This window comes from Sinohyriopsis cumingii, chromosome 11, assembly GCF_028554795.1.
Source record: "Sinohyriopsis cumingii isolate HCF-2022 chromosome 11, ASM2855479v2, whole genome shotgun sequence".
Classification (NCBI taxonomy): domain Eukaryota; kingdom Metazoa; phylum Mollusca; class Bivalvia; order Unionida; family Unionidae; genus Sinohyriopsis; species Sinohyriopsis cumingii.
Genome location: NC_142971.1, coordinates 86619835 through 86646832, shown reverse-complemented (window position 1 = coordinate 86646832; position 26998 = coordinate 86619835). Strand labels below are relative to the sequence as shown.

Sequence of the window (26998 nt, the reverse complement as noted above, 5' to 3'; positions counted from 1 at the left end):
TGTATTAGGATGTATTCAGAAATAGCCCCCAAAATGTGTTTCCTACTCTCATTTCAGGCGAAAACAACAAAAATCTAGAGGGGTTAATGATTTAAGACTTTAATACTGCTTTCTATTTAGGATTCTTGACTGATTAGAAGATTTCCACTACACAGTGGAGAACAGTTATTAATGATTTTCGTAAGGACTACAATTAAATGCAATAACAGGTGATCAGTTCAGTTATTGTGCTGACACTTAGCAGATAAGACAAAAGTTACATATATTTAATAAGTCAGCCTTTTGTTAATTGTAGCAATTGGGAAGCATAACTATGGTTGTTCCAGAGTTAAATTTATCTTACAAGAAAGCAGAACAAGCGGAGCATCATGAAATGCCTTATGTTACAAATGTGAGGTAGAAAAAAACAAAGACACGTTTAATTGCCATACTCATCTAAGAACGAGGATTTGTTCTTTAAGACTGAACTAGTTAAGATACATGTTTCAGACTTTCCAACCCTGACGAGTCTGTCTCAGTAAGGCAGTTAATTTTTTTCCGTAAGATTGATCAGTTTTCAGTACAGTGTAAGAAAATATCAATAACGGCAATTGTAAAGCTGGAAAACATAATTAAAAGTTTGATGCATCGACAAAATAAACAGAATGTTCAACTGAAAAGTTTCTAAAATATGAGTTGACTTTATTTACCACTAGTACAGTTGCACAAACTTTAGTTCCAAACCCTATGCAGCTCAATGGCTTGTTGCCATCTCCGAACTTGATATAATTCTTGGAAATTCTTTTCCATTTCACATGATGACGACAATCATTTCTCCCGCCACGAGACATACTCAAATTGGCACGTGATGTCCAGTAAACGCAATTGTGTCCTTTCCAGCTTTTATTCACAAGAATCTGATTACTCCATTTTATTCTTCTGTGTCGATTATTAACAATTTTCTAGATCCTTATTTTCCCTTTCGTCTTAAACATGCATCGTTTTCTGGATGCCATTTAAAAAAAATTTATATTATCAACAGTTTGATCATGCAGACGCTTTGCATGAACAAATAGATGCAGTTTAAAGTATATGGGGTGCTGCTGTAAAGTTAATCTGGTTTCCTGACTTATTTCACTATCTCTAAGATGAAACCCGGATCCAAATAAAACACGGATGAACCAATTATCTGGATTTTTTGGCAACGATCAATTCTCCGTAGTTTTTGCTTGTATGCCATGAGTCCGTATTTTATGGGTAATTTTCGTAAGACTTAAGGCAAAATCGTAAGAGTTGGAAGTTCTGATGTGTACACAAATCTATCAGTTCTATTGTAAAGACCATTTTTTCAAGGGTGGTATATTTTTTTGAAAATATATAAACAGGACAAAATGATACAATGTCACTATTTCTATCCAAAATCTCCATTCAGTGTGTTGGAGGTAAGATACCATGAAACATTTAACATTTTTAACAATGGATCTGAAGAAGGTGAATTTCTTGTGTGCACCTAAGGTGAAATGTAAGAGATTCTCATGAATTGAACAATTTGGTTCATGCTGAGCTCACAGTTTTCATTGCATAATTTGTCCATTGCGTCGATGTTATAAAACCTGGCATAAACTAGTAGTCAATGTACCAGCATACATCTGCCTTAATGTGTAATTAAAAAGTAATCCTCATCTACGTGCAAGAACTTCATTATATATATATATATATATATATATATATATATATATATATATATATATATATATATATATATATATATATATATATATATATATATATATATATATATATATATATATATATATATATATATATATATATATATATATATATATATATATATATATACATATATATATACATATATATATACATATATATATATATATATATATATATATATATATATATATATATATATATATATATATATATATATATATATATATATATATATATATATATATATATATATATATATATATATATATATATATATATATATATATATATATATATATATACACATACCTTTAGCGTGAGAGTCCTGTCTTTACTTGGGGAGAAAATATGAACTGAGTTATCTCCAGTTAGATTAAGAAGGGAAGGATCCACAGTATAGGACAGTGTAAATCTTGACTCGAAGCCATCCATCTTAATCACTATCTCAAAGCAACCAGAACACAATCCACTGGTGCTCCTCCTTTGTCTGTTGGTACCATTACTTTTAACTTCTATAAAGTTCTTCTTTTTTTCCTCAGGAAGTTTGGGAGTTGTACATATCATTTTGGTGCCATTATCAGACACATCACAAGGCTGGTCCTGGAAAAGATAATGAATATGGTGCATATTGCAATGTACAATGTGTATTCCACATGATTTGAAAACAATCAAATTTGCCTTCTTGTTTTATCTATTCAAACCCGGTTATCTCAATTATATAGGGGGTGTCATAAAATTGTCTACATAACCGGGTCTCGAGATATCAGGGTTTAGATGACAAATCTAAAACAGATAAAGGATTACGCATATGAAGTACCACAAATAAGGAGTTTTGTTTCTAAAAACAAATGTCATTCCTAATGCACAATAAAAAAATTAATTCTGTCATTCCTGGTAGCAGAAAAAGAAGATTGGAGGTCTTTTAAATGAGTTTAAGTAACAAGTTACACATTTTTACATCACTTAAGGTACTGCAACAATGTCAGTTGTTTAAAGTTGTTTTTATTCCCATGTGAATAGCCTTATCCCTTTGGCAGCCTCAGCAAGACAATGATTTTCTCACGCTGTCCAAAATCTAGGCCAATTTAAGTACATGGACATGTAGGACTATAGTCGTTTTTATTTTAAATTATTTGATTTTGTTAGTGTTGACTTGTGACTAGCAGCGAAATGTACCTGACCAATATTGTGCATGGATATCAATCATTTTTGTTGAACACCAGAAGTTCCTTTACACCAATATATGCCAGTTTCTACCGATAAAAATTTGCCTCTGTGCTGGAAAACGACGAGGCTGTCGGTATTCATGTTTCGACAAACTGTAAAATGTGTTTAAAGTCGTTAAAGTTAATAGTCTCAACGTCAAATTCTGTATGAAGTCAAAAACACAGCACCAAAAGGAGAGTCGGCTAATCTCTTTGATGGATTGCAAGACTTTGATATTGAAGATAAAAACAATACAAATGAAAGCATTCCTCTTTCGTTTTCATAGATGTTAATCCTATCAGTCACTTTCAGCTTCATTCCATTTGTGTTGAAGAATATGTAATCACGGCACAGCAATATACAATTTCATTTAAAATAAATACTGGGCACTAGGTGCTTTTTTGTAACCATACCATTGGTGCTTTCATTTATTCTCGTTCAAAACAAATTAATAACCAAGTGTTTGTGAAGCGGTTTGGGGGGGGGGGGCAACATAGTTTGGAATTTTGTGAGTTTCTTTTTGAAGATTATTTTGAGTCAAGCGATCAAGCCATGCAACAGTTGAAGGCTTACACTTGCACCAAGCATGCAAACATTTTAACTATTAATGAATCAAATTTAAATATATTGTGTAAAACAAATTAGTTACTTTTAGATACTTTTTACGATGTTAACCTGATAATTTTCCAAGTTACAGATAAGATCAAATTCACGATGCTGTGTGACATGAACTAAATTGTTGTGGTATTGTCCATTTCGAACGCAGCTTATGTAACGGTTAGAAACACAATCATTCAGTTTCTTTACTCTGAAGTGTTGTCTACAATTGTCTTCACTCTATGCAAGTGATAAATCATGCTTTGATGAGATTGGTTGATTACTTCTGTACCTGGATTTGATGTTGAGTGAGACACATGATGGTCAGTGTTTACAGTATGTGCTTTAACTGATTTTTGGCTCTACCCATCTAATACCTGTGGAAGAGACTCATCTTGTTTGATTGGTGAGGTTGCATCAGTTTATGTATATAATGATTTGTTTCTAATAGCTGGTTTTGGTATGGTCTGTGTGCTCTGATATGTTCTTTTATTTTGGTCCTTTGACATGTTTGTGTATTGTATTGTTGTTCAACAAGTAAGCATTGAAGCATTGGCAATATTAGCTCTCAAATTCGCACAATTCATTCAGGGGTCCATCAAGGCTCAGGTTTAGGCCCTCTCCTCTTCCTTATCTATATCAATGATCTACCATTAAATAATGAATCCACAAATACAGATTTGTTTGCAGATGATGCAACCTTGTATACATCTGGTTCTGATATTGAAGGTATTCAAATGAGATTAAACTCAGACCTTATCAGAGTCCAAAACTGGGCATAACAAAATAGGATAGTAATTAATGAAGGTAAAAATAATTGTATGATTTTGGGGACATCACAAAAGCTACACAAGTCATGGAACCCAGAACTATCTCTTGTAATAAATAATCATCTGTTAGAAACTGTCAAACATGAAAAGCTCGTAGGTGTGTCCATAAATAATAATTTATTATGGAATGACCATATTGATAAGCTTAGTAAAACATTGCAATCCAAAATGGTCCTACTCAGCAAATCAAGAAATATTTACTTATGGAAACTTGCAATCTATACTACAAGTCACATATTCTTCCAACAATGGATTGTTGTTCAAATGTATGGGGAAACTGTGCTCAAGCTGAGCTTGACAGGATTTATAAACTTCAGAAATGAACAGCGCACATAATTTTAGATGCATCTATTGATCATCCCTCAAAAGCATTGTTTACAGTAAAATGGTTCACAATATATGACTGGATAGATTTTCCAAGGCAGTTCTTTTATATAAATGTCTACATGAAATGGCACTAGAGTATGTTCATGACTTAATCAGGCTTTTTTCAACACAATACCAGTTGAGATCAATATCACATGGAAACCTTCTAGCACCAAAACCAAGAACATAGCAATTTAAAAAGAGCTTCCAATACTCTGGTAAAGTTCTGTGGAACAAGCTTTCACTACATGCAAAATCTGCTGACAATATTAGAGTATTTAAGAAGAGATATCATGAGCATGTATGTGTTTCTAATAGATAAAATTAAACATGTTAAAATATATAGTAATTATTGATATCTTCACATAATATCCATTGTTATACTCTCCTTAAGAGGGCCTCAAGGGAGAATAGTCCTTGACTAATGAGTCACCCTCTATAAATAAAGCATTATTATTATTATTGCTATTATTATTATTAGTATTTGTACCAGTAAAATTTTGTCTAGTACCGACTGTTTCCATCCTTGTCGGTACGAGGTACCAGTAAATAGTAGGAACACCAGATCATTTCTTGTAAAATTTCTCTGAGATGGACATTAAAAGCTGCATGTCGTTGAATTAAGCAGGTCCACATGTTACTTCAGACTGAATCTTATGCCCGACATAATGGGGTTATCAACTTAATAGGGATCGAGGCAAGTAGGCAAAAATATATCAACATAAGGAAGACATTCCAGAGTTTCTTCCCTTGCATGACTACTTTACTGATCTACGAATAATCACTTTTATGTGAAGTTTCACTGTTGCTTCACACCTTATATACTTGTATCGAACATGGGGCTACATATTCCAAATGTCATCCAATGAAATATGTTGTATTTAGTTCTGATTGGTGGTTATTATTTGTTCAAGTCAAGGGGAAAACAGTAGACACCAATACGAACTGTAGCTTATTCACCATATGACACATGAGTAGTATTCTCATCCGACCTCATCCTAAATATATACAAAGCAAGAGAGAAACTTTGTGCAAACATGGGTATCAAATTATATGTAAAGTACTTATATCATACATGGGGAGCAAGTTTGGAATGCTGCTGTTTTTAGTTGACATATGTAATCAATGACTGAACATGCTGATGGGATTAAAAAAATAGCACATGACTGGCAAGGGGACAGTTTCCAAACTGCACAAATCACAATCACATTGTTAACTTGCCGAAAAGAATTGGGTGTTGTCAAACTTTCTTACTCAACACACTCAGCTCAAACTTTTCTGCATCATTCTCTGGCTTTAGTATGTCTGATATACCTGACGATTAGAGCCACACAGATAATCTCATGCTGGAAAGTCATGTTCAGAATAAAAATGAAAACAATGGTGCAGATGAGGATTTGGAGTTATCCAATATGGCTGACATTTATCCAGAATTCCTGAGGGTCAAACATAATAAATACAGTATCACTGTGCATATAGATCCACAAAAGTTTGAGTCTGTAAAACAGACATTGGATTCAGAACCTTGCATGACTTCATGCAGTTCAAGTGTACAAAATGGTATTATATACAGAACACAAGAGAAAAACACTGTGACAGCTACATTGTATAAAACAACATGTGTCTTACATATACAGGGGCTGAACAGTTTCTCATGGGTAGATCATATTATCTGTAAATGTAGACAGGATGAGAATACCGATGCAAAAGGCAGTTATAGGCTGACATCTACACCAGTAACTAGATGTAGTGCCAAACATGAAACAGCCCCTAAAGTCTTTGACCTAAATGACTCAGGCAATAAAATGAACACCCCTCCAGAGCGTCAGACAGTTACACGCTCCATAAATCATGACCACAGCAGTGATGGCTTAAACTGTAATGATTTCTTCATGTGTGTACATAAAAAACAATTTGGAACTTGGAGGCCCAAATTGAAGAACTTAAGCTACAGTTACATGCTATTAAGTCAGCTCAGTGAAGGGTTAATGAGCAAGTAACCTCGCCTGAAACAGCAATTCAGACAGACTCCCAAATATCAACAGTATCAGACGCTCAGACACAGACAATCCCACTACCGGCCAAAGAAAATGTAAAATGACCATGCAAATAAAAACTGATACCCAAAGTAATCCTGCATTGCAAACAACAGTACCCCCCTGGCATAATGTGCCACACCTGCAACAGCAATAAGTGTACACCCATGGCCCTCAGCTCAGACAAGTATGCTGTCTTCACCAACAACTGCATTTCCCAGTGCAAAGACAATTGTGTCAAAATCAAGTCACACAACTGAAACACCAATTTCAGCACCCCGTCCTCCAAGATATGTGTCTGAAATACAATCCAGAGTCCAACACATGATATCCCAAGTCAGAACAGATAGGACTCTAATAATTGGCTGCTCAATATTGAAAAGTATAATACCAAGGAGACTTTTTAAAACAGATGTACAGAGGTGCAAAAATCGACAACATAACGGACAGAATAATGAAGAGTGACCTAACCAAATACAACTAAATTATTTTTTTATTAGGTGGAAATGATGCCTGTAAGGAAGGTCACTAAATCAAATCAGAACAGATTTTGAAAGTTTACTGTATGCTGCTAGGTATTGCAGCCCAAATACATGTACAATAATGATATCAGGACTACCTCCTCGTGTGGACACCAAGGCCAAATAAATCAATGATCTGATAATTGACCTATGTGAATACTTCAACCTACAGTACATTCCACAATACATGTCTTTCTTCAGAACCAGGATGTCAACCTTAGTCTCTACCACCGAGACAAAATTCATTTAAGCAGAAAAGGAACCGTTCAGCTACTGAGAAATATTAACATGTATGCACCCATTTTCAGGCACTGTAATGAAGAGTACTGTCTCTACTGTGGAGAAACTGGTCACACGACACAGGTATGCCATCATGGCAAACAAACAGAGTGCTTCAGATGCCATAAATATGGACACAAACAAAGACTTTGTCCATCAATGTATTATATATATTAGGAAGCTGGCAAAGAGGAGAATGCCAATGCTCCATTTACAATAAATCTAAATGTACCTAGTGAGACTCTTAACTATCCAATGGACACTATTGTAGATGCAAACGTGAATGGATTTTTAGGGTCTGTATGTGACTTTGAAGATGCTAATATATATGAACATTTAAATATAGAAATAGGATGTAAGAATGATAAAAGTAGTATGGAGACAATTTCAGTGAGTACCCCATTGCATGATGACATACATATAATTGATATGAAACTAAATCCAAAAGATTTTAACATAGGTCACTTAAATGTACAAGGTATAGTGCGAAAAATAGACTGGATTAAGTTCATGTTGTCTTCCAAGGAAAATAATATACATGTTTTAGGACTCACTGAAACCAAACTAAATGCTAACCACAATGATGATCTATTTCACTGTCAAGGATCCAATAAACCATTATGTAGGAACAGAGAGACAGCAGGGGAGGGTCTTGTTGTATACATTAGGAAAGATGTAAATGTAGAAAGGTGACTTGACTTTGAGTCACATGAAACTGAGAGTATCTGGGTGGAACTTTTTCAAAATAACGCACAACCATTCCTAGTTGGTTTGATTTATAGGGCATCTTCCTCCAAAGCAATTAGGAATGATAACTTTTTGAAACAAATGGAAAATGTTCTAGCACAGGAGAAAGAAACATATTTATTCGGAGATATAAATAAGAACCTTCTCAATAATCAAATAAGGAACAACTGGATGGAATTTACTGAATCATTAGGCCAAGACCAGCATGTAAATAAGCCCACATCGGTAACAGAAAAATCGAACACTCTTATTGATCACATTTATACCAACCTACCAGACAATGTGGCTTGTGTTAATGTACCGAATGTTGGTCTTAGTGACCACTATCCTACTTTTTGGACAAAAAGGTTAAATGCAAGAAAAATAAGAAAAATACACACAAAACGATCACTTACAGATAGTAATTTGTTTTTAATGAAGACCAATTTCTCAATGACTTATATAAAGTTCCATGGAATATGATCCAAAATTTGGATCAAGTAAAGACTGAAATTCAACCTAATTGGCTTACTACTAAAATCCTAGATGCTATGAAAACACGAAACAAATTCAAGGCTATGGGAAACCATGCACAATATAAAGTATGGAGAAATAAAATAACAAGTATGAGTAAAAAACCTAAAAAAAACTTATTATCAATCATTGCTTGAAAACAAAAAGAGCAACACAAACTCTATTTGGAAAGTCTTCAATGAACTCACTGGAGGAACGCACAAAAAACAGACAATTAAAATTCACTGACTTCTGGTAAATGACACCATAGTCACTGATGACACTGACATTGCAAATGTTTTCAATGATTTTTTCACCAACATTACCACAAAGTTAAAAGAACCCGTGATAGAAAACAGCTTTAATGAACTGAAAAAGCAATGCAGCAGCAAAATCTCTAAGGAGGCATGTTTCTCTATCCCACCAGTATCAAAAAACGTTGTTAAAAATGTCTCAGTGAACTTGATGCCAAGAAAGCTACAGAACTTGATTAGATTGGTCCATGACTCATTACACCTTCTGCCTCTGCTATTGTAGATAGCATAACATTCATAATTAATTTAAGTACTGCAACCTCATCTGTCCCCAAAATATGGAAAACTGCAAAAGTAACTCCTATTCACAAATCTGGTTCTAAGGATGATGCTGATAACTACCGATCAATCTCAATACTACCAAAATTGATTGAAAAACATGTCCATGACTCATTCATATCATATTTAACCAAACACTTGCTGTTACACCCTAATCAATCAGGCGTTAGACAGAAACATTCCTGTTAGACTGCCTTGATCTCTGTAACTGATAAATGGCTTCAAGCACTTGACCAAGGTAGAATAATAGGATCTGTATTTGTAGATTTCAGGAAAGCTTTTGACATGGTGGATCATGAAATCCTTTTGAAGAAACTGAAAATCTACCAGTGTGACGAAAGCGAAATTAGATGGTTTACTTCTTACTTAAGTAAGAGAACACAACATGTTTACATAAATAATGCTCTGTCTGAACCTGGAACAATCAGATATGGAGTACCACAAGGCTCAATTCTAGGTCTATTACTATTCATTTCTTTTATTAATGACCTACGACTTTTACTATGAGTCTCAATATCATCTACAGATCTCTATGAAGATGACAATATTGCCAGACATCCAAAACACAAAGCATGAACTCGAAATTTCTTTACAGAATGCCCTAAACAAACTGGAAAACTGGTGCACATGCAATGGCATGGTCGTAAATACTGGTAAAACTAAAATATTACTTATCTCAACACGGCAAAGAAGGACAAATCTTGATAGTGATGAATTATGTCTGACATGGAAGGCTAAAAATTTGCAAATGGTCTGTCATGATAGACTACTTGGTGTTCTGGTAGATAATAACCTATCATGGACTCAACATATCAAATATATCACTAAAAAGTCAATTCAAGTTTATGGCTTCTCAGTAGGATAAGACATTTTCTCCCTGAAAGGCACAGAAAACTATTTTATAACAGTTACATCCAACCCTTTTTAAACTACTGTAATACAGTCTAGGGTAATTCAAATGATAAAAACATAGGAAAGCTGGCACATCTTCAAAAAAGATCATTTGAGCTAATGTCAATCCAGAAAGAAAGCAAAGAATATTTAGCTGGTAGGTTAAAAATGTTACCTATTAAAGACTGAATCTGTCTGAGTAAAGCCAAATTAATGTACAGGATATCTCATAATAGTGCTCATGAATATTTACAATCACTATTCCAGCATAGGCTACCTGGTAATACTCCCCACCTGCGATCCATGTCTACCAAACAGTATAATATTCCCAAACCAAATAAGGAGTTATTTAGAAAAGGTTTCCAGTACTCTGGAACTCTGCTCTGAAATAGTATTCCAGTTGAGATTAGAAATGCCCACTCTATTTCCTTCTTCCAAACCCAATATATCCAGTGGCTTCAGAGATGCAGCTAACATAAATAAATTCCTTTGTATGAGGTCCTCAAGGTAGATTAGTCCTTAGCTAATTGTGTTACTCTCTTTAAATAAGGTCATTATTATTATTATTATGATTTCCTTTTGCTCTCACAGTGTCTGTGTCTGCAGTAGTTGTTTTGCAACTGCATGAAGGAACTGGTTGCTGGTTATCCTCGCTTCCATTCTTGGACTTGTTCTAGATAAGATTTTCTTTGCATGCGGGAACTGCATTATTTCTTCTGCTTTAAGTTAACACCAATATAATAATAATAATAATAATAATAATAATAATAATAATAATAATAATAATAATAATAATAATAATGAGGACTTTGTATAGCGCCTAATCTTTAGAAGCTCTAAGCGCTTTACATGATTAGACAACACCTATAAGATAAAAAAAACATATAATGATATGATTACAAAAACAAACACAATGAAATTAGAAAACATAAAAAAAGATGCTGAGAATATTTAAGGCAGGAAACATTATTAGGTCTTTAAGTTTGTTCTTGCAGTCGAAATAAGTGAGTTTTGAGAGCACTCTTGAATGGGATCACTGTGTCTTTGTGTCTAAGTTCAGTGGGCAATTAATTCCACGTTGCTGGGCCCTGTTATGCAAAAGAACGCTGGCCATATGACTTTGTTTTCATAGTGGGAATAATGAGTATACGATTGTCAAAAGAGGAGCGTAAGTATCTTGCTGGGGTGTACACATGGGTGAGGTCGGATAGGTATGTTGGACGAGTGTCCGACAATAAAACGTAGCACAGAGAACAAATTTTGTTTTTGATTCTGGACCGAATGGATAGCCAGTGTAGAGTACAGAGCAGCGGGGAGGTGTGGTCTGATTGTGGTACTCTAAGCATGATCCGAGCAGCTGTGTTTTGAACGTTTTGAAGTTTCTGGAGCAGATATTGAGATGAACCAGAGAGAATTGAGTTACAATAGTCCATTATTGAAAGTACTAATGAACACACAAGTGTTTTGATATTCCTTTCAAATTTAATTCAAGTCATGTAATTGGTTATTAAAATGTTTAATAAGCATTCATGCAATGCAAATCAAAGGGTGTGGTGACCAAGATGAGTCCTTGCACATGATCAAATAGAGCAGCCTGAAATGGCACAAAAGGTTGAATAAAACTCATTGACACCTAATAGTCTTTTTGGAAGTATGTATCCTGTCGATGTTGATGATGGCATATGAACAGATGATAGGCCTATTTCTGGTTGTACTACTAGAAATATAACCAATATATCAACACATTCATAATGGCACCACCATACCAATGAGGGATCTTCTAAAGATGAAAAGACCATATAGTTGATATGTGTATTGATAATGTATATTACTGTATGCTGTGTGTCATGAATCATATCAATACACAACAGAGTTGATAATTTTGCCCCTAGTTAACATGTTCAGAAGATAAGTGCAAAAATCAAAATTTTGATCTTAGAACTTGATATTATGGATAAAAGATCATGAAACCTTGAAATGAATGCTGACTAAGTATAAAGGCAGAACAAAACCCATTTTTAAAGTGGTTCCCCTTTTATAAGGCCATCCCTTCTTCATCACGAAGTTGGCCTTGTAAGAGGGGTAACCTTTCCAGATGCAGATCACAGAGATTTCAGTAATAATTAGATATGACGTATAAAAGGCATGACTAAGTTTTACATAGTTGCTGATTTTCATTAAATTGCACAGGCATGGTATGTACTCATTGTAATCAAACTTGTATGATGTTACTTAAAATAAATGGTGCAAATCCACCTTGTGAAAAAAATTAGGGCAGAAACATCTGACTATAACTATAATTGTTTGTCTGTTCCATTTTCTCACTGCTGTAGAATGTATAATTTTACAATGTTTATTGGATATTTCTGACATCAAATTTCATTGTAGTAATCCAATAACTGTTCCTCATTTCATTTAGTCAAATTGCTTTCACATTTACCTCTAAACTGAGAATATCTGACGACATTTTGCACTTTTAGGAACTACTTTTATTACTTTACTGGCAGTCTGTAGTTATTACACAAAATGCTCAGTGTTTTACAACAGAAGTGAGCTTGTCATGTGATCAACTGGTTTTAGTCCAGTTCCCTTTCAAGTACATTTGACCATCCATGAGCAAGAAATTTCAACAGCTTACATACCATTTTTACGTTATGGTGTGTATCTCACACAGACTTGAGCCGAACAACACTGTGAGTCTCAGTGGTTAGATTTTGTTGTGATAGTTACTAATGGTAATGACAGCCAGTAATTATCAATGTGACAAAATCTGACATCTAAGGAATACACATCTGTGCCCTCAAAAAACTAATTCAAATAAATACGTTATTTATTAAACAATATTTAAATGCCTTCCGAGCTGAGAATATGGAAATAAGGTATTATATAAAACATGCAAACAAATAAATGCCACATGTGTGATTGCTTCAGACTGCGTATTTACCCGTACGAAATAATTAGGCAGATTCCACCTGGAACTTAAGCAGACTCCAGGCGGAATCTGCCAAAAATGTTAAAAATCTGGTTAATACAAAGGCGGACATGGAAATTTTGAGAAGTCAAAGATGAATCCATCTAAGAGTCTGTCTAACTCTAAGATGGACTTTTGTCAAATTCCTGCTATAAATAGATCTTTAGGCATAATTTTGGACTTAGTTGATTTTCCACCCACCATCTAGGTGGAATTAGGAACTTAGTCACTGGCATCTATTATATGAAAGGAGGAATCTGGACTTAGTTTATTTACTAACCAACATCTAGGCGGAATGAAGAACTTAGTCATTTACATCAGTTAAAGAAGGCATAATTAGGACTTGGCTTTTGTGTGTCTATAAAGTTAAATGACCGAAAATATAGTGATATTTTGTGATTGTAATCTCACTGACAGTTCAATAAAAAATATCAATAAGATATAATAAAATTTTATTGTTTCTGGTACAATTTGAATGATTTTCAGCAGCATTTATATTTCCTGTGTCTGATAGCTGTAAATTTTTATTGTTTATTTTGGGCACAATTTATAACTTCTTTCCACAGCTTTCCTTGTTAAATTTCTTTTTCAAATTTATTGTTGTTGTTGTATGTTTCTTTAACTTCAATTGGATTTAACTGCCCTCGAACAAGTTTTCATCTTGTTTTCCGTTTTAAAACATAATTTAGCTTTTCTCCTGACCTGAATTTCCTGGATATGGTCCCATTTTTTAATATCGTCTCCGAAACTCTTTTTCAAATAAATCTCTATCCGGTCCAATTCTACAAAGAGCTTTCAAATAAGCATTTGTTCCATTCATTGTTTAACAGAGGATCGTTGTATAAAGCATTCTGATTGTTCAACATTTTGTAATTGCCCAATGAATCGTCGCGTAACAGAAACTGATGGGAAACAGCATGCTTACTCAACATGGCGATTCGAATTTTCGAGCGGGACGAGAGATTGAATAACCATTTAAAAAATGTGCGGCAATGAGAATACCCTGAACGCAAATTTGATGGGAACATAACTGGTCAATCTGTATGAAAAGTGAACGCGAGGACAAGCATTTTGCTTTTTGTGCCGTAAAGAGCTTTACAGTAGCGGCTAACGTGCTAAATAGGACAAGGAATTGAATCAGGATGATTTCGAAGTAATATACAACTCTAAACTGATTAACTTCAGAATTTAAGGAGGGACAATGTGTAGATCACTGGTGGGAATTGTTGCCAGATATCCATGTCTATCAAAGATAGTCATATCTTTGCGGAATTTTCTTGGCCGAAAGGTAGAATCTACTTTCAATATCGTGAGGCATTATTGTGTATATTATCAAAATATTCTTGGTGTGTTGGAATTCAGTGTAAAATAAGAGTTATTATATCATGATAAACGTTTGTCGCGGCTGCTTTTGGAACAAGGACTATTTCGAGAGACCACAACAGCATCATAGTTTGTGCAATCAAAAATCCAGTCTACATTACAAGTGACATAAGGCAGGCTCCTAGCTTTTCTTCTTCTCATAATCAAATTGTCTCAAATGGATGCTTTTCTGTAATTTTTGTATTATTTTCACGGCTGAATGTTTCTATGCATATTAATATTTTATATTTTATATATGTTAAATGTGTTCACAGATGCCTGTGCATTTGTTCCAGGCTTGATGCTTTCATTTTTAAAACCACTTAATTATTTAGTGTCAGATACTTCATATCAAGTTGTATATACTGTATATGTTGTACATCACAGATAGAAGGCCTCAAGGTAGATTAGTTATGTAACTACGGTAATTGAATTACCTTCTCTAAATCAAGTCATTATTATTATTGCTCCCATTTCTCTTGCCTTGGATGTCATATAATTACAACATCAGTATAAGTGTTTTCATGCACACTTAAATATCACCTTGGTTAATAAAGTCCTGTTTAATTCATATCGTTTATTTCTTTGAAACCTGCTGAAATGTCTGAAACTAAAAAAACTTCAGTAAAATACTAAATAATGATCAAAATTTTTGTGAAATCTTACAAAAGTTTTAGTCAATTTTTTTTGTGAAACCTCACAAATATCTCAAAGAAATTTGAGTGAGACCTCAACATAATTTCAATGAAAGTTTTGGTCAAAATATGTGTGAAATCTCACCAAACTCTAAAGTGAAATGAAAATTACTAAGTGATGCCATGTTGGATTAGATTTTGTATGCAAGAAAGAAAATGGCATTGCCCCTTAGGACAAGTAAAACCTAAATCTTATTTGATAATGTCTGTCAAAATAAAATTTATGATCCATTTTAAATATTACTGTGAATATTTATCTTTGATTCCCAGTAATATCTAAAAATCATTAGGCAGTTTAATACATAATATAATTCTTAAGTATATTTTTTATGGTTTAGGCAGAAAATGCTTAAAATCCCGTCTGAAATCTGTTTTGACATTTTCATTACTGGATGGGGTATCTGCAGGTATTCCATGTAATTAGGCAGAAATAAAGATTCCGCCTAGTAACAGTAATTTCAAGCAATATTCTACCCTGAATCTTCCTAAAAGTGATAATAAGGGGAATCTAGGCTAAATAAGCAGAATAAACAGATTCCGCCTAGTAGACGGAATAAACCAATTCCTCCTAGTAGGCGTAATAAACAAATTCCACCTAGTAATAGACAGACTAATTTGCATATTTCGGGCTGTATTCCACCCTGAATCTGCCCTGAACCCACCTAAAATTTATAATAAGTGGAATCTAGGCTTTAAGTGAAATCCGCTTTAAAATTCCACCTGGAATCTGGTTAAAGTCAGGGAGGAAGTTTTCGTACAGGTAGGCACCGCTAGTTACAACAGCATAGGGCATTGTTTATTTGCCAATCAATTGCTGGTACTTACATAACACACTGTAAAATGTGGTTTCTTTGATTTATGTTGGGGGGCCAGTCCTTTTCACAAGATAATTTTACTGATATGGATTTACTGTTAGTCACGCTGGCATTTTTTCTTGCTTATTAACTTAAGACTGATCTTTAGCTATTGAGCAGTTTGGCAATAGCTGACCAGAATATGCAAAGAAGGCACATCCTGAGGTAACATAAGGCATGTCACAGGGTGAAACAACCTGTCCTTGGAGAATTTCACGCACATTGGACCTTGAAGATCGGTTAATGTTTAGAAAAAATAAGGCTTACAAAATGCCATGAAAAACCTCCCGGTTTTAGGTCCCAAATTGATTCAATCTCCCTACTTGTCTTTAAAATTTGACAGGTATGAGAATCTTTTTGATTTACCTATAATCGACTGATCCTACCAATGCAAATTAGTACAATGGACTCACCCACTACAGCCTTCAAAGATATCTCACTAGCCATTGTCAGTCAATTACATAATATGTGAAATGGTGGATTATACCTGACCTCTTTGCCTCTAATTACTATTTAAACTGCCCAAGGGATAGTTTTATATCAGCTTCAATCATGAATGTTTACCATTTATATATGTTACATGTAATAAGCATATACTGAAAGTAGTGTTTTTTTTTTAAAGATTACCGAAAATTGTGTTTTCTTGAAACATGACCATGTCAAGAGGTTTGGGAGTACAAAATCATATTTTTGACAAGACAAGCCATGCTTTACTTTGCCTAAAATCAAATCTCAATTACACACAGGACAGTGGTGATCTGAATTAGATTGCACCGTGTTATGGCAAGCATGTCAACATCTTGAAAATACATTTACACATTTTATCAGCATGATCCAAGGTTCCTCAGGCAAATTAATTTTTGTTTGACAGGCACTTTACTTAGAAATTATACAGGATGGACCCAATCTAAAATTAGAGGGGCCCCGGGCATGAGGCTATAAGATTTGTTGAACACTGTAATTTAGTCTTAATGAGTCAAACTTAAAATTATTTCTCTTAATTATCAGCAGAGATGCATAAATTGTCTTGAGTTGGATGTCCTATTTTTTTTTTACAGCTAAATGAAGTTTAGTTGCTAAATTTTCATAAACGTGAACCTCAAGGATGTGAGGATTTCCCTCCCAAGATAAGGGTGTCTCCCATCCCTCTCATCTCTCACTGAAATAGCCAGTGTATGCAAAATTATTATTGAAAAATGTTTCCTTCATTTTTTCACATTGTAGTATATTTAAAGGAATACTGCCTGTGATCAAATGAACTAGCTGAAGAAGGGCGTGATGATTTAGTTGCTAATTTTAAGCTGCATAAAACAATTGCCACAGGATAAGAGTATGCAGTCTGCCCGTCCTGTAAAGCTGATTATAAAATCTGATATGGTGCCAAGAATGACAGTATGCATCACGCAGCATATTAAAAATGACAACATGCATGGCATCATAGGAAAAAAAAACTACTTATATAGTGACTTAAGCTTGAGTATTCATTGGGACAACATAGTCAAAGAAATGTCGTACAGTTAAAAAATTTCCATTCTGAGCCACCCTCTCTAGAAACCAAAACTCCCAACCAAATGTTGCAAATCTCACATTTGTCCTAAGCTACTTTTCTGTTTTGTTACATGAATATATTCCACTGCTCAACTGCAAAAAGCCCCTAAGTAAGCACTTGATTATGGTGCCTGATCTACAAGTCAAGCACTTTTATGATCAAACTGAGCTTTGTTAATATTAATATTAATTATGCTCATGGCAAATTGATTGCACTTTGTTCATTTTTATAAGGGAGAGTCATTAAATTTAGTGAAGATTCATGCGATTGAGCATCATGGTGAAAATACTGAGGTGGCAGCAATAACGAATCAACTTCACATGCAAGAGGTTCTTCAGTGAAACTACGAAATTATATGATAAACTTTTCAAAAGAGGGACATACATGTGAACATCCTGCATCAAAGGGTTTAGCTCCTGATATAACAGGTATATCCTGTCCCTGAATGAAATTTCCCATGTAAGCAAAATTATTATAAAAAAACAAAATAAATTCCATTTAATTTCACATCTTTCTTCCAGTGTAGTATTAAGACTGCCTGTGATCACATGACTGCAAAATGACTGAAGCATGGCAAAAGAATTTAGCTGCTAATATCAAGCAGCACCACACAAATGCCCTTTCATTCCATTAGCAGGGTCACTTGGCAGGGTAAGTTGGTTTTAGCGTTGACTCAAATTACCAAACAATTTATTTACCAAGAATACAAAGTGAAAATCCTAAGACACTTGCAAGGTTACAGAATGGCAATATGTGACACGACTGACAGAAATAGATAACACTACATGTCCCCTCTATAGAATTTGAGATTTTAAAAAGGTTATTGACTGCAAAATGAAATTTGTGACATGATGGACGGATACAGTAACACTACATGTCTCCTCCAGTGAAGTGGTCATTTAAAAAAGCTATCAAATAAAACAAGACTACAATGGAGACTGAGTTCATCATAATATTTATGATATAAAACAAACTTGCACACCAAATGCTGTTAATGTTTGGGCTATACTCCACAGCTCCAGACCTACTAAATCATATGTGTATATATTTTTGGGCTCTTTTACATACCATACTGTCAGTTCCAGCCATTTCAATCCCAATATCATGGGCATTATTAAGGTACTTTCCTGTAATGGTTAGCTTTATTCCACCACTACAAAAGAAGATAAGATTTATTTCATGAATTATTTGTCTACCACTAAATTATGTAAGCATAACACCTAAGATAACATCCCTATGAAATATTCAGTTCTAACACCAGCACTTATAACTGAGTGTGAGATTAAGTTAAAATAAGATAAGGCCAATCAACAAAGTGACCTTGACACTAATCATCCCAATAAACTATCTGGACACTTTCTCATTGTTATACATTCAATCAATAAGCTCATTCCTATGAAACGGAAAACATGATCTTCTGTTTGGATTTTACTGAATAATAAATAAATAAAATGCCAACTTGAACTCTAATGTCTTTTCCATTGATTAATTTGAATAATACAGAAAGGAATAATTTCTCAAGTTGTTCAAGTTTTTCAAATCACGCATTTTCAAAAAATTCACCTGCTTGATTTTACAATGTTGAATATCTGACTCGAGCCATATTTTGGTTTGGTTTGTTGATTTATTGCAAAGCAAACACAAGTAGCTTATTGAATGCTGATATAATTTGAGTAAAGTGACTTTCCCATGGATCCACCATGGTAGCCAACCAAGGCAGATAAGATAGAAGGATTTGAACCTGTACTCTTTTGGGTAAGAGTCCAGCAAAGTAACCACTGAACCACCACAGCTGCTACCTCTGTTAGTCGGCTGTTACAGCATGCAAGAGGGTATATCTTTATTTTATGAGGACAACTCAGCTACTTATAATAAATTATTTTCTACTAAGGGCCTACAGATGAATATGATATTATAAATACAAAATGAATATGAGATTATAAATACAAAACAAACAAAAATAATTAAAATATAGCAAAATATTAGAGTCTGCTTAAACAAAATAAGTATAAAAACACTAAGTGGATATGATATGTATTAAATGAATAAATTGGAGTGCATGTATTTCAATGTTTACAAAGAAAACTGTCTTTGTGAGACAATGATCATAAATTTTTGTTTTAAACACACTGTCTGTCCCATTCCGCAATTGTCCTTATAACAGTATTTGTCCCGAATATTATTTAGCAGATGAACGCCGTAAAGAGCTTTTTCATTAGAAAAAGGCATGTACTTGTCCAATGAATCTTCATGTAATGTAAACTATATGGGAAAGAGCATGCTTTCAAGTTTGAATGATAAAGAGCATGCTTTCAAGTTTGAATGATGGTTTGAAATATATGTGGAAATGAGAATGGCTTTAATGCAAATTTAATGGCAATGCAGTTGGTCAATCTGTAAGAAAATTGAATGCCAGGACTAGCATTTCACAAATTTAGCCACAAAGATTTGAATTAACAACTTTGCTATACAGTAGCAGCTCACATGTTAAATGAGAAGCTATAGAACTACAAACTGATTAACTTCGGAATTTAAGTAGGGACAACGTATATATCAAGGGGGGTAACTGGTGAGAGTATTGCCATGTCAGTCAAAGATGGTCATCTTTGTGGAGTTTTCATGGCCCACAAGTAATCTTTCAATGTCATGAGTGTTATTATTGTTTCTATATTAGCAAAATACATTAATTGAATTATAAATCTGAGTAAAATCAGAGTTATTATAACTTGTTAAACATTTGTTATGGCTGCTTATGGATTGGGGGCTCATTCAAATGATCAAAATATCATCAGTTTGTAAATTCCAACATCGTTTGAAGTATGATGTTCTGATATACTGTGACTCTCATAATAGCAGCTGTATAATTGTTGTCCATTTATATTTTAATATTACAGTGTTTAATAAATGCTGTATGATTTGTATCCATTATTTCATTTGAAACCTTTTGAAATGTCTAAAAAATTACTGAAACATTGGTAAAATACTGTATATAGTAACTTGGAAATTTCACTATTTCAGTTCAATTTCACTAGTAATTTTATGAAATTTCAATGAAAGTTTTAGTCAAAATGTTTGTGAGATGCCACCAATATTTTAGTAAGATCTCATCAAAATTTAATTGAAAGTTTAGTCAGATCTCACCAAGATTTCACTGAAAGTTTTGGTCAATATTTTTGTGAACTCTCACCAAAATTTCAGTTAAATTTTAGTGTGATCTTACTAAGTCCAAATTTATGTGAAATTGCACCAAAATTTCATTGAAAGTGTTGGTGAAAATGTTTGTGAAATCTCACTAAAATTTCAGTGATGTTTTTGTGACACCTCTACAAAATTTTCAATGAAATCGTACTATTATTTTGCCCAAAACATAAGAATCTTATTTGCTTGGCACTGTACACCCTAGTAAAAATGTGAAATCTCGTCGAATTTCACTCAACATTTCAGTCACATTTTCACTAAGGTATACAGTGCCAAGTCAAGTAAGGTTGTTGAATTATAAAATATAAAAATAATCTTGGCAATATAAATGTATGAAAATTAAAATACACCCGTCCATCTACAGTACAGCTTGCATGTATTTTTTCAACCCTAAGCATTGTGTGGTAGACTTAATCCCTCCAATTCGCTCTGTGATAACCCATTGGACGGAGTGATAAAATACTTGCCAATAAAACCCCACCTCAGCCGGCACACTGATGTCATCTCTACCATGGATTAGCTGATCGGCATTATTGAGTCACATTTTAACAGCCAATCAGTGAAGACAACCCATGGAAAACCCACTATGTAATGAGTGATTGACAATCAAATACCATTTCAGCAGTCAGTGATCTCAATTTCAACACATATATGGAGTACAGAAGTTAATTTTAAAAGTCTTGTATATTTCATTCCTTTAGAAAACTTATGTGCTGGCTTGATGAGAGACACACCTTGTTGAGCTTCTATGGTACAGTGTAAATTTATTCTACATTTTACATAAAGCAAAGAATGGCATAATGTCCTTTTTTATACCACAAATCAGAATAAGACAATAGTCTTCAAGCATTTACCCCCCCCCTTAAATGACATCTCCCTAATAAAGACTTGGCTTCAACAGATATCCAGCAGAAATCAAGGCAGTGACCATTGTAAACAATGTTATACAATTTCAGCATAAGATGTCAATTTCAGGTTGGGAATTTAAGGTGCATTCTGCAAAAATCATTTGGCATGTTGCTTTTAATACATTTACCTCAAATTATGATCAAATCATTAAGAACGGAAGTTTTACTGATTGACATGTGCAATTTACAATCAGATACCATTTCAAGAATTAAGTGACCTAAATTTCTACAAAACATATTGGGACAATAAAAAAATTAAGTAAAAATAGTCTTTATATTCTATGTATTTAGAGAAGGGTGATCAACTTATTTTGCAGTATGTTTACATTTCTACTTTATTTAAAGAAATCTGGACTTATGCACTGACTTGATGTGAGGCACACTGTATTGATCTTCTCTTGGACAGTGTTAATTTATTTTGTTGTTTAAACAAGAAAATTCCCTTGGTTTATACAATTAAATTCCAGTTGACAGACACTTTAAAATAAAATAAAATAAACGAACAAAAGCAAGAGCAAATTCTGACTTTATGAATCACTTAATGACCCAGTTACGAGGCTGAATATACATACTTGTTCAATTTAACTACATGTGTACTGCAAGGCCATTTAATTTAATGGGCTAGATAGTTCTTTCTGACCGGGATATTATTTTATTCGTCACACGATAAATTTATTTCAGATAAGAAAAGGAATGGTATGGTGTCCTTGTTATAATACAAAGCTCATGTTTAATTAACCCCTCTATAATCTTACGATATATGTCAGTAGCAATAGTACAATATATTACTGATAATTCATCAGTGCCAGATCAGTCCCCCACTTCTAAAAGCATCGAACACACAACACACAAATGTAGTCACTTGAAATTTGATGACATTTTATTCTTGCACAGATTTATAGGGTATTATGCATAGTTTGAATAAATAGACATATGCTTTTGCTCCTGTGTCCTTTCGAGGCAAGTTAGGGCCCTTTTTGAAGTTTAAACAACACACACACACACAAACACCTGTGCCCATCACCTGACCTGACCTGGCCCATGCTCATACATAGAGTAACTATATTGGAATATATATCATGCAATTTTGTTTCACAGTAAAGTATTAATGCAAATTTTGTTGTAAAATGTCTGACATTTATCATCCATTATCATACTTTTCACTGCAGGGAGTGAAATATTATTGAATTTCAAATGATACTTAACATATATTAAAAGTATAAAAAGTATATTGTGCACATTGCCACAGAAATAAGGAAATGGATGCAAATGTACATTCTGATAACATAGTATTGAGAAATTCTTAAAAAAATAAGATTTATTGCACTAAAAGTGCTCTTAATAGATCCATTACCATTTTATTAAGAATTTGTTTTGTTCTAAGGATTCCATAATATGCAGTAGAGAGCACCAAACCAATCTGAGATAAATATAGAGACCAACAAAATGATAGGTCTTGTATTTGCTTAGTCATTACATCATGTTAGAGAAATGTAAATTTAACAGCCATCATTTTATCAAAAGATTGATCAACAGAGATGAGGAATCGATCCCATGTCTTCTACTTAATCCATATTACCTGTAAAACAGTATACCAAGTATAGAAATCATCTAAATAGTACTGAAAGAAATTGACTTTCATGTTTTGTTCTTTATTTGTCTCAATAGCCAAACGTTACAATAGAAATAAACAGGAAACTGCATTGAAATAATTAAACGTATTAGATGTATAGCATGATTAGGATATTGATGAATCATTTCCACATAACTAATTAGTTTTTCTATCATGATAAAAATGTTGTTTTTATATTTTTCCTTACAAGAACGAACAAATAATAGGAAATATATGGATAAAACCAAGCAGAATGCCTTAAATTTGTTGAACAATTATGATTTTAAAGTTTTCAACAATAATTTATTTATTTCAACAATAACTGATTAATTAGGATTAATTACCAAACTTCCGCTGTTAATAATGGGACCATAATTTGAGGTGTAAAGTGCAACATACCAATTCAGATGGCTTTATGTTAGAAACATTGTCCTCTGATGCAAAAAAAAGCGTTTATAATGCTCACTGTCATTATTTCTGCAGAACATCTGATTGAGTCTATATTCTTTATTAGGGAGAGACCATTTAAGTTTCGAAAGGTTTACATTATTTGAAACAAATTTACCTCATGATGAAAAAAAGAAAAAGAAAAATACCCCAATCAGAAAGAACAGTAAATTGAATGACCAGTCCCATACAGCATAAATGCAATCAGAACTGAACTAAAGTTTGTAGCTGTGTACATCTATATTCAGCCTTGTGACTGGGTTATTACTTTTCAAGGACAAAACGTGGTTTGCAATTAAGTGTAAATTCCGTGTTTTCTGTTTTGTTGTTGTTTTTCTTAAACAGAATCAACAGTCATGGGGAATTTGAATGTACATACCTCCAAGGATTACTTTTCATGTTTAAACAGTAGCATAACTTTGCACTCTTCAAGAGAAAACCAACAAGGTCTTGTCAAAGTCTGTGCATTATTTTGTTCAGATTTCTTTGAATAAAGTAAAAGTGTAAACTTATTGCAAAAGGTGTCATTCTGCTTTTGTAAATAAAAAGTACAGTAGTAATAGTAGTTTTCGAGGCATTGCGACTATGTTAACATTATCTAAAATTTGATTTGTCATTATATCTATTATATAATCTACAAATAAACTAGGAAATATGTATAATCATCTAATAATTATGTAGATAAAATGGTCTCTCTCTCTTGGTCTCTGTCTCTCTCTCTCTGTCTCTTCATAAACCCGGGGCCATATAGTAAACTACGCCCATTTGATAGAGACCACGTGCACTCTGTGGTGGTCATTCATTGAGGACTTAGTGAGAAAGAACGGTGTGTAGAGCTTTTCTATACAAGCCGCCGCATCAGGATGTGCAGCGAGATGGTGGATTGTATTTTTTCTTAATCATCTCCACTCTCTCTCCACCCCTACCACAATACATGGAGTTCCGTACAAACCAGTGAGCTGTACTGTATATGGGAAAAAAAACACCAAAGAAAGAAGAAAGGTGATGAAACAATTATCCATTTAATTTTCTAGGTAACAACCTGGATATAATTAAATAGAGTTGTGAAATATTAAAATCATTTAACTGACTTAAGGAAGCAAATACCCTTCCACTACAGAAAGTAAATGCATAAATTCAATTTGATATATTTATTTGATGATTATACTTTTCCAGACTTACAACTTACCTTGCCAGACTTTTGTTGGGTTGGATTTTATCTATTGCAGGATTTGCCAAATATGTGAAGTTTTTGGAAATAGTTTTATTTGTCTGATTATCAAATATCAAAATGATGCTTGTTGTTGCAGTCTTCTCCATTAGTGGTGTTCTGCATATAATTTTGTCTTTACTTCCAGCCCTGCCAGAAAAAAGAGAATCTTCAATGGAATGTAAAGATTACATATTACTAACTCAAGTAACCAAGTTCACTGACAAGGGAGGAGGGCGGATGGTGAAGATGGATGTGATAGGTGGAAGAAAATAGTTTTAAAAAGAATCAATGATAAATATTTTTCAAATTTGACATATTATGCATGCTGAAATTTAGTTGGGGGCTTCGTGGGGGAGGGGAGGTAAAACTAATTTTAATTATGTAACGCTTATCTGCTACTAATGCATTGCTTTCATTACCAGGATTTCAACCTCTGGAGGGCCAGAATTAAATAGAAATTGATTCCAGTCCAACTCCTTCATCATTACGAACACAGGGATATCTTCTTTTGACTTGGACCTTGGAGTACAGGACATCAGAGAAGGATGGGCAATGGGAATCTTTGCGATAGCAGCAGGCAAGTATTTCACAATTAAAACTAGCTTAACCCACCCCACCCCTAAGACAATGTGTTAACAGCATTATTACATTGCTGGTGGGGTCCCGAGTGGCCGAGTGGTCTAAAGCGCTCACCGTTACGGATAACTGCCATCTCATCTCTGTCCGCGTGAGTTCTAGTCTTAGCCTCGGCTAACGTTGGTATGTGAGAAAGCCTGCCAGTAGCTTTTCGTGGGTCGGTGGTTCTTCCCGGGGTTTTGCAAGGTTCTTCCTGCGCCAATTATACTGGCCGCCATGTATAGCCTATCTTGTGCTGAAAAATGGCGTTAAACCCTACAACAACAACAACAACAACAACAACAACAACATTGCTGGCACTGCTGTATTAGTGAATTTACCAGTTAGGAAAGAGGTTGATAGCCACAACAAATCTTGCAGAGAAAACAATTACACTTACCCATAGGGTAGGAGTGCTCACTAATGTATACTCCTAGAAGACTGGGCCTCCACAATCACAAATCTGATGTGTCAGTGTACAGAAAGAGTTGAGGATATGAAATGGGACTCTGGTCAGAAACCAATCCCATTTCAGACACCTAGGCAGGTGTTGGTGAAAGGTAGCTATCAGATGGATCAGAGCTGATAGCAGATCCTTGTGTGGTCACCAGATTGCTAGAAGCAGAAACTGAAGCAGACACAACTGAAGCCTCCTTAATCTATGTGGCCAAGTTTAGAGTTCCCAGGAAAGAGAGGCAATGGCAAGCCAACAATGTAGTCTTGGCCAGAAGACCTATAATGAAGGCCATGCTATGTTCATTTCTATCTTGATAAACATGAACATTCCCTAGGCTGGTGAAAAAGTCCTGACATGGGATCAAATTCGACTTCACCAGGTTTCTGATAAGACCAAGATGAATCTCTTTCAACCAAGAGAGGGACAGATCCTTCTGAAGAGAAGTTTCTGAGGATGTTGTGCATCAACTAGCACTAAAATAGTTAAAGACAGAGATCCTTGTAGACCTCATGTGGGTTGCTACTACCCCCATGAACCTCTTGGTCAAGACAAAACTGAATTATTTTCTGTGTGGTGGGAAGACTGGGATGTAAAGGAATGCATCCTGAAGATCAGTTGAGACCATCCAGTCACAGGGCCTTATGGTGTTCCTGACCATGGTGGTAGTCTCCATTGTGAGGAAGAGGAATGTACTGCATGAGACAGTGCAACTACCTAAGGCTGATCACCTCCTTCCTATGTAAAGGGGGATGAGTCCAGAAAGACAATCTCCCTTGGCCTCTGAATCTTGCCTAGCTTAGAATGGGCAGGAATGAGCTTTGAACTTAGGCTGCTTATGAGACTGTT

The 26998-nt window shown here is 34.3% G+C and overlaps 1 protein-coding gene across 1 annotated transcript in view; it reads right to left on the bottom strand.

Moving 5' to 3' along the window:
• Positions 1-26998, bottom strand: part of LOC149788907 (hepatocyte growth factor receptor-like) — a 102962-nt gene that overhangs the window by 41575 nt on the left and 34389 nt on the right. The window contains exons 6-8 of the mRNA XM_089973568.1: positions 25057-25227; positions 18771-18855; positions 2023-2313 (exon numbers count right to left, since the gene is read on the bottom strand). Coding sequence (XP_089829694.1) covers positions 2023-2313; positions 18771-18855; positions 25057-25227 — 547 coding nt within the window. The remainder of the gene's footprint in view (positions 1-2022; positions 2314-18770; positions 18856-25056; positions 25228-26998) is intronic.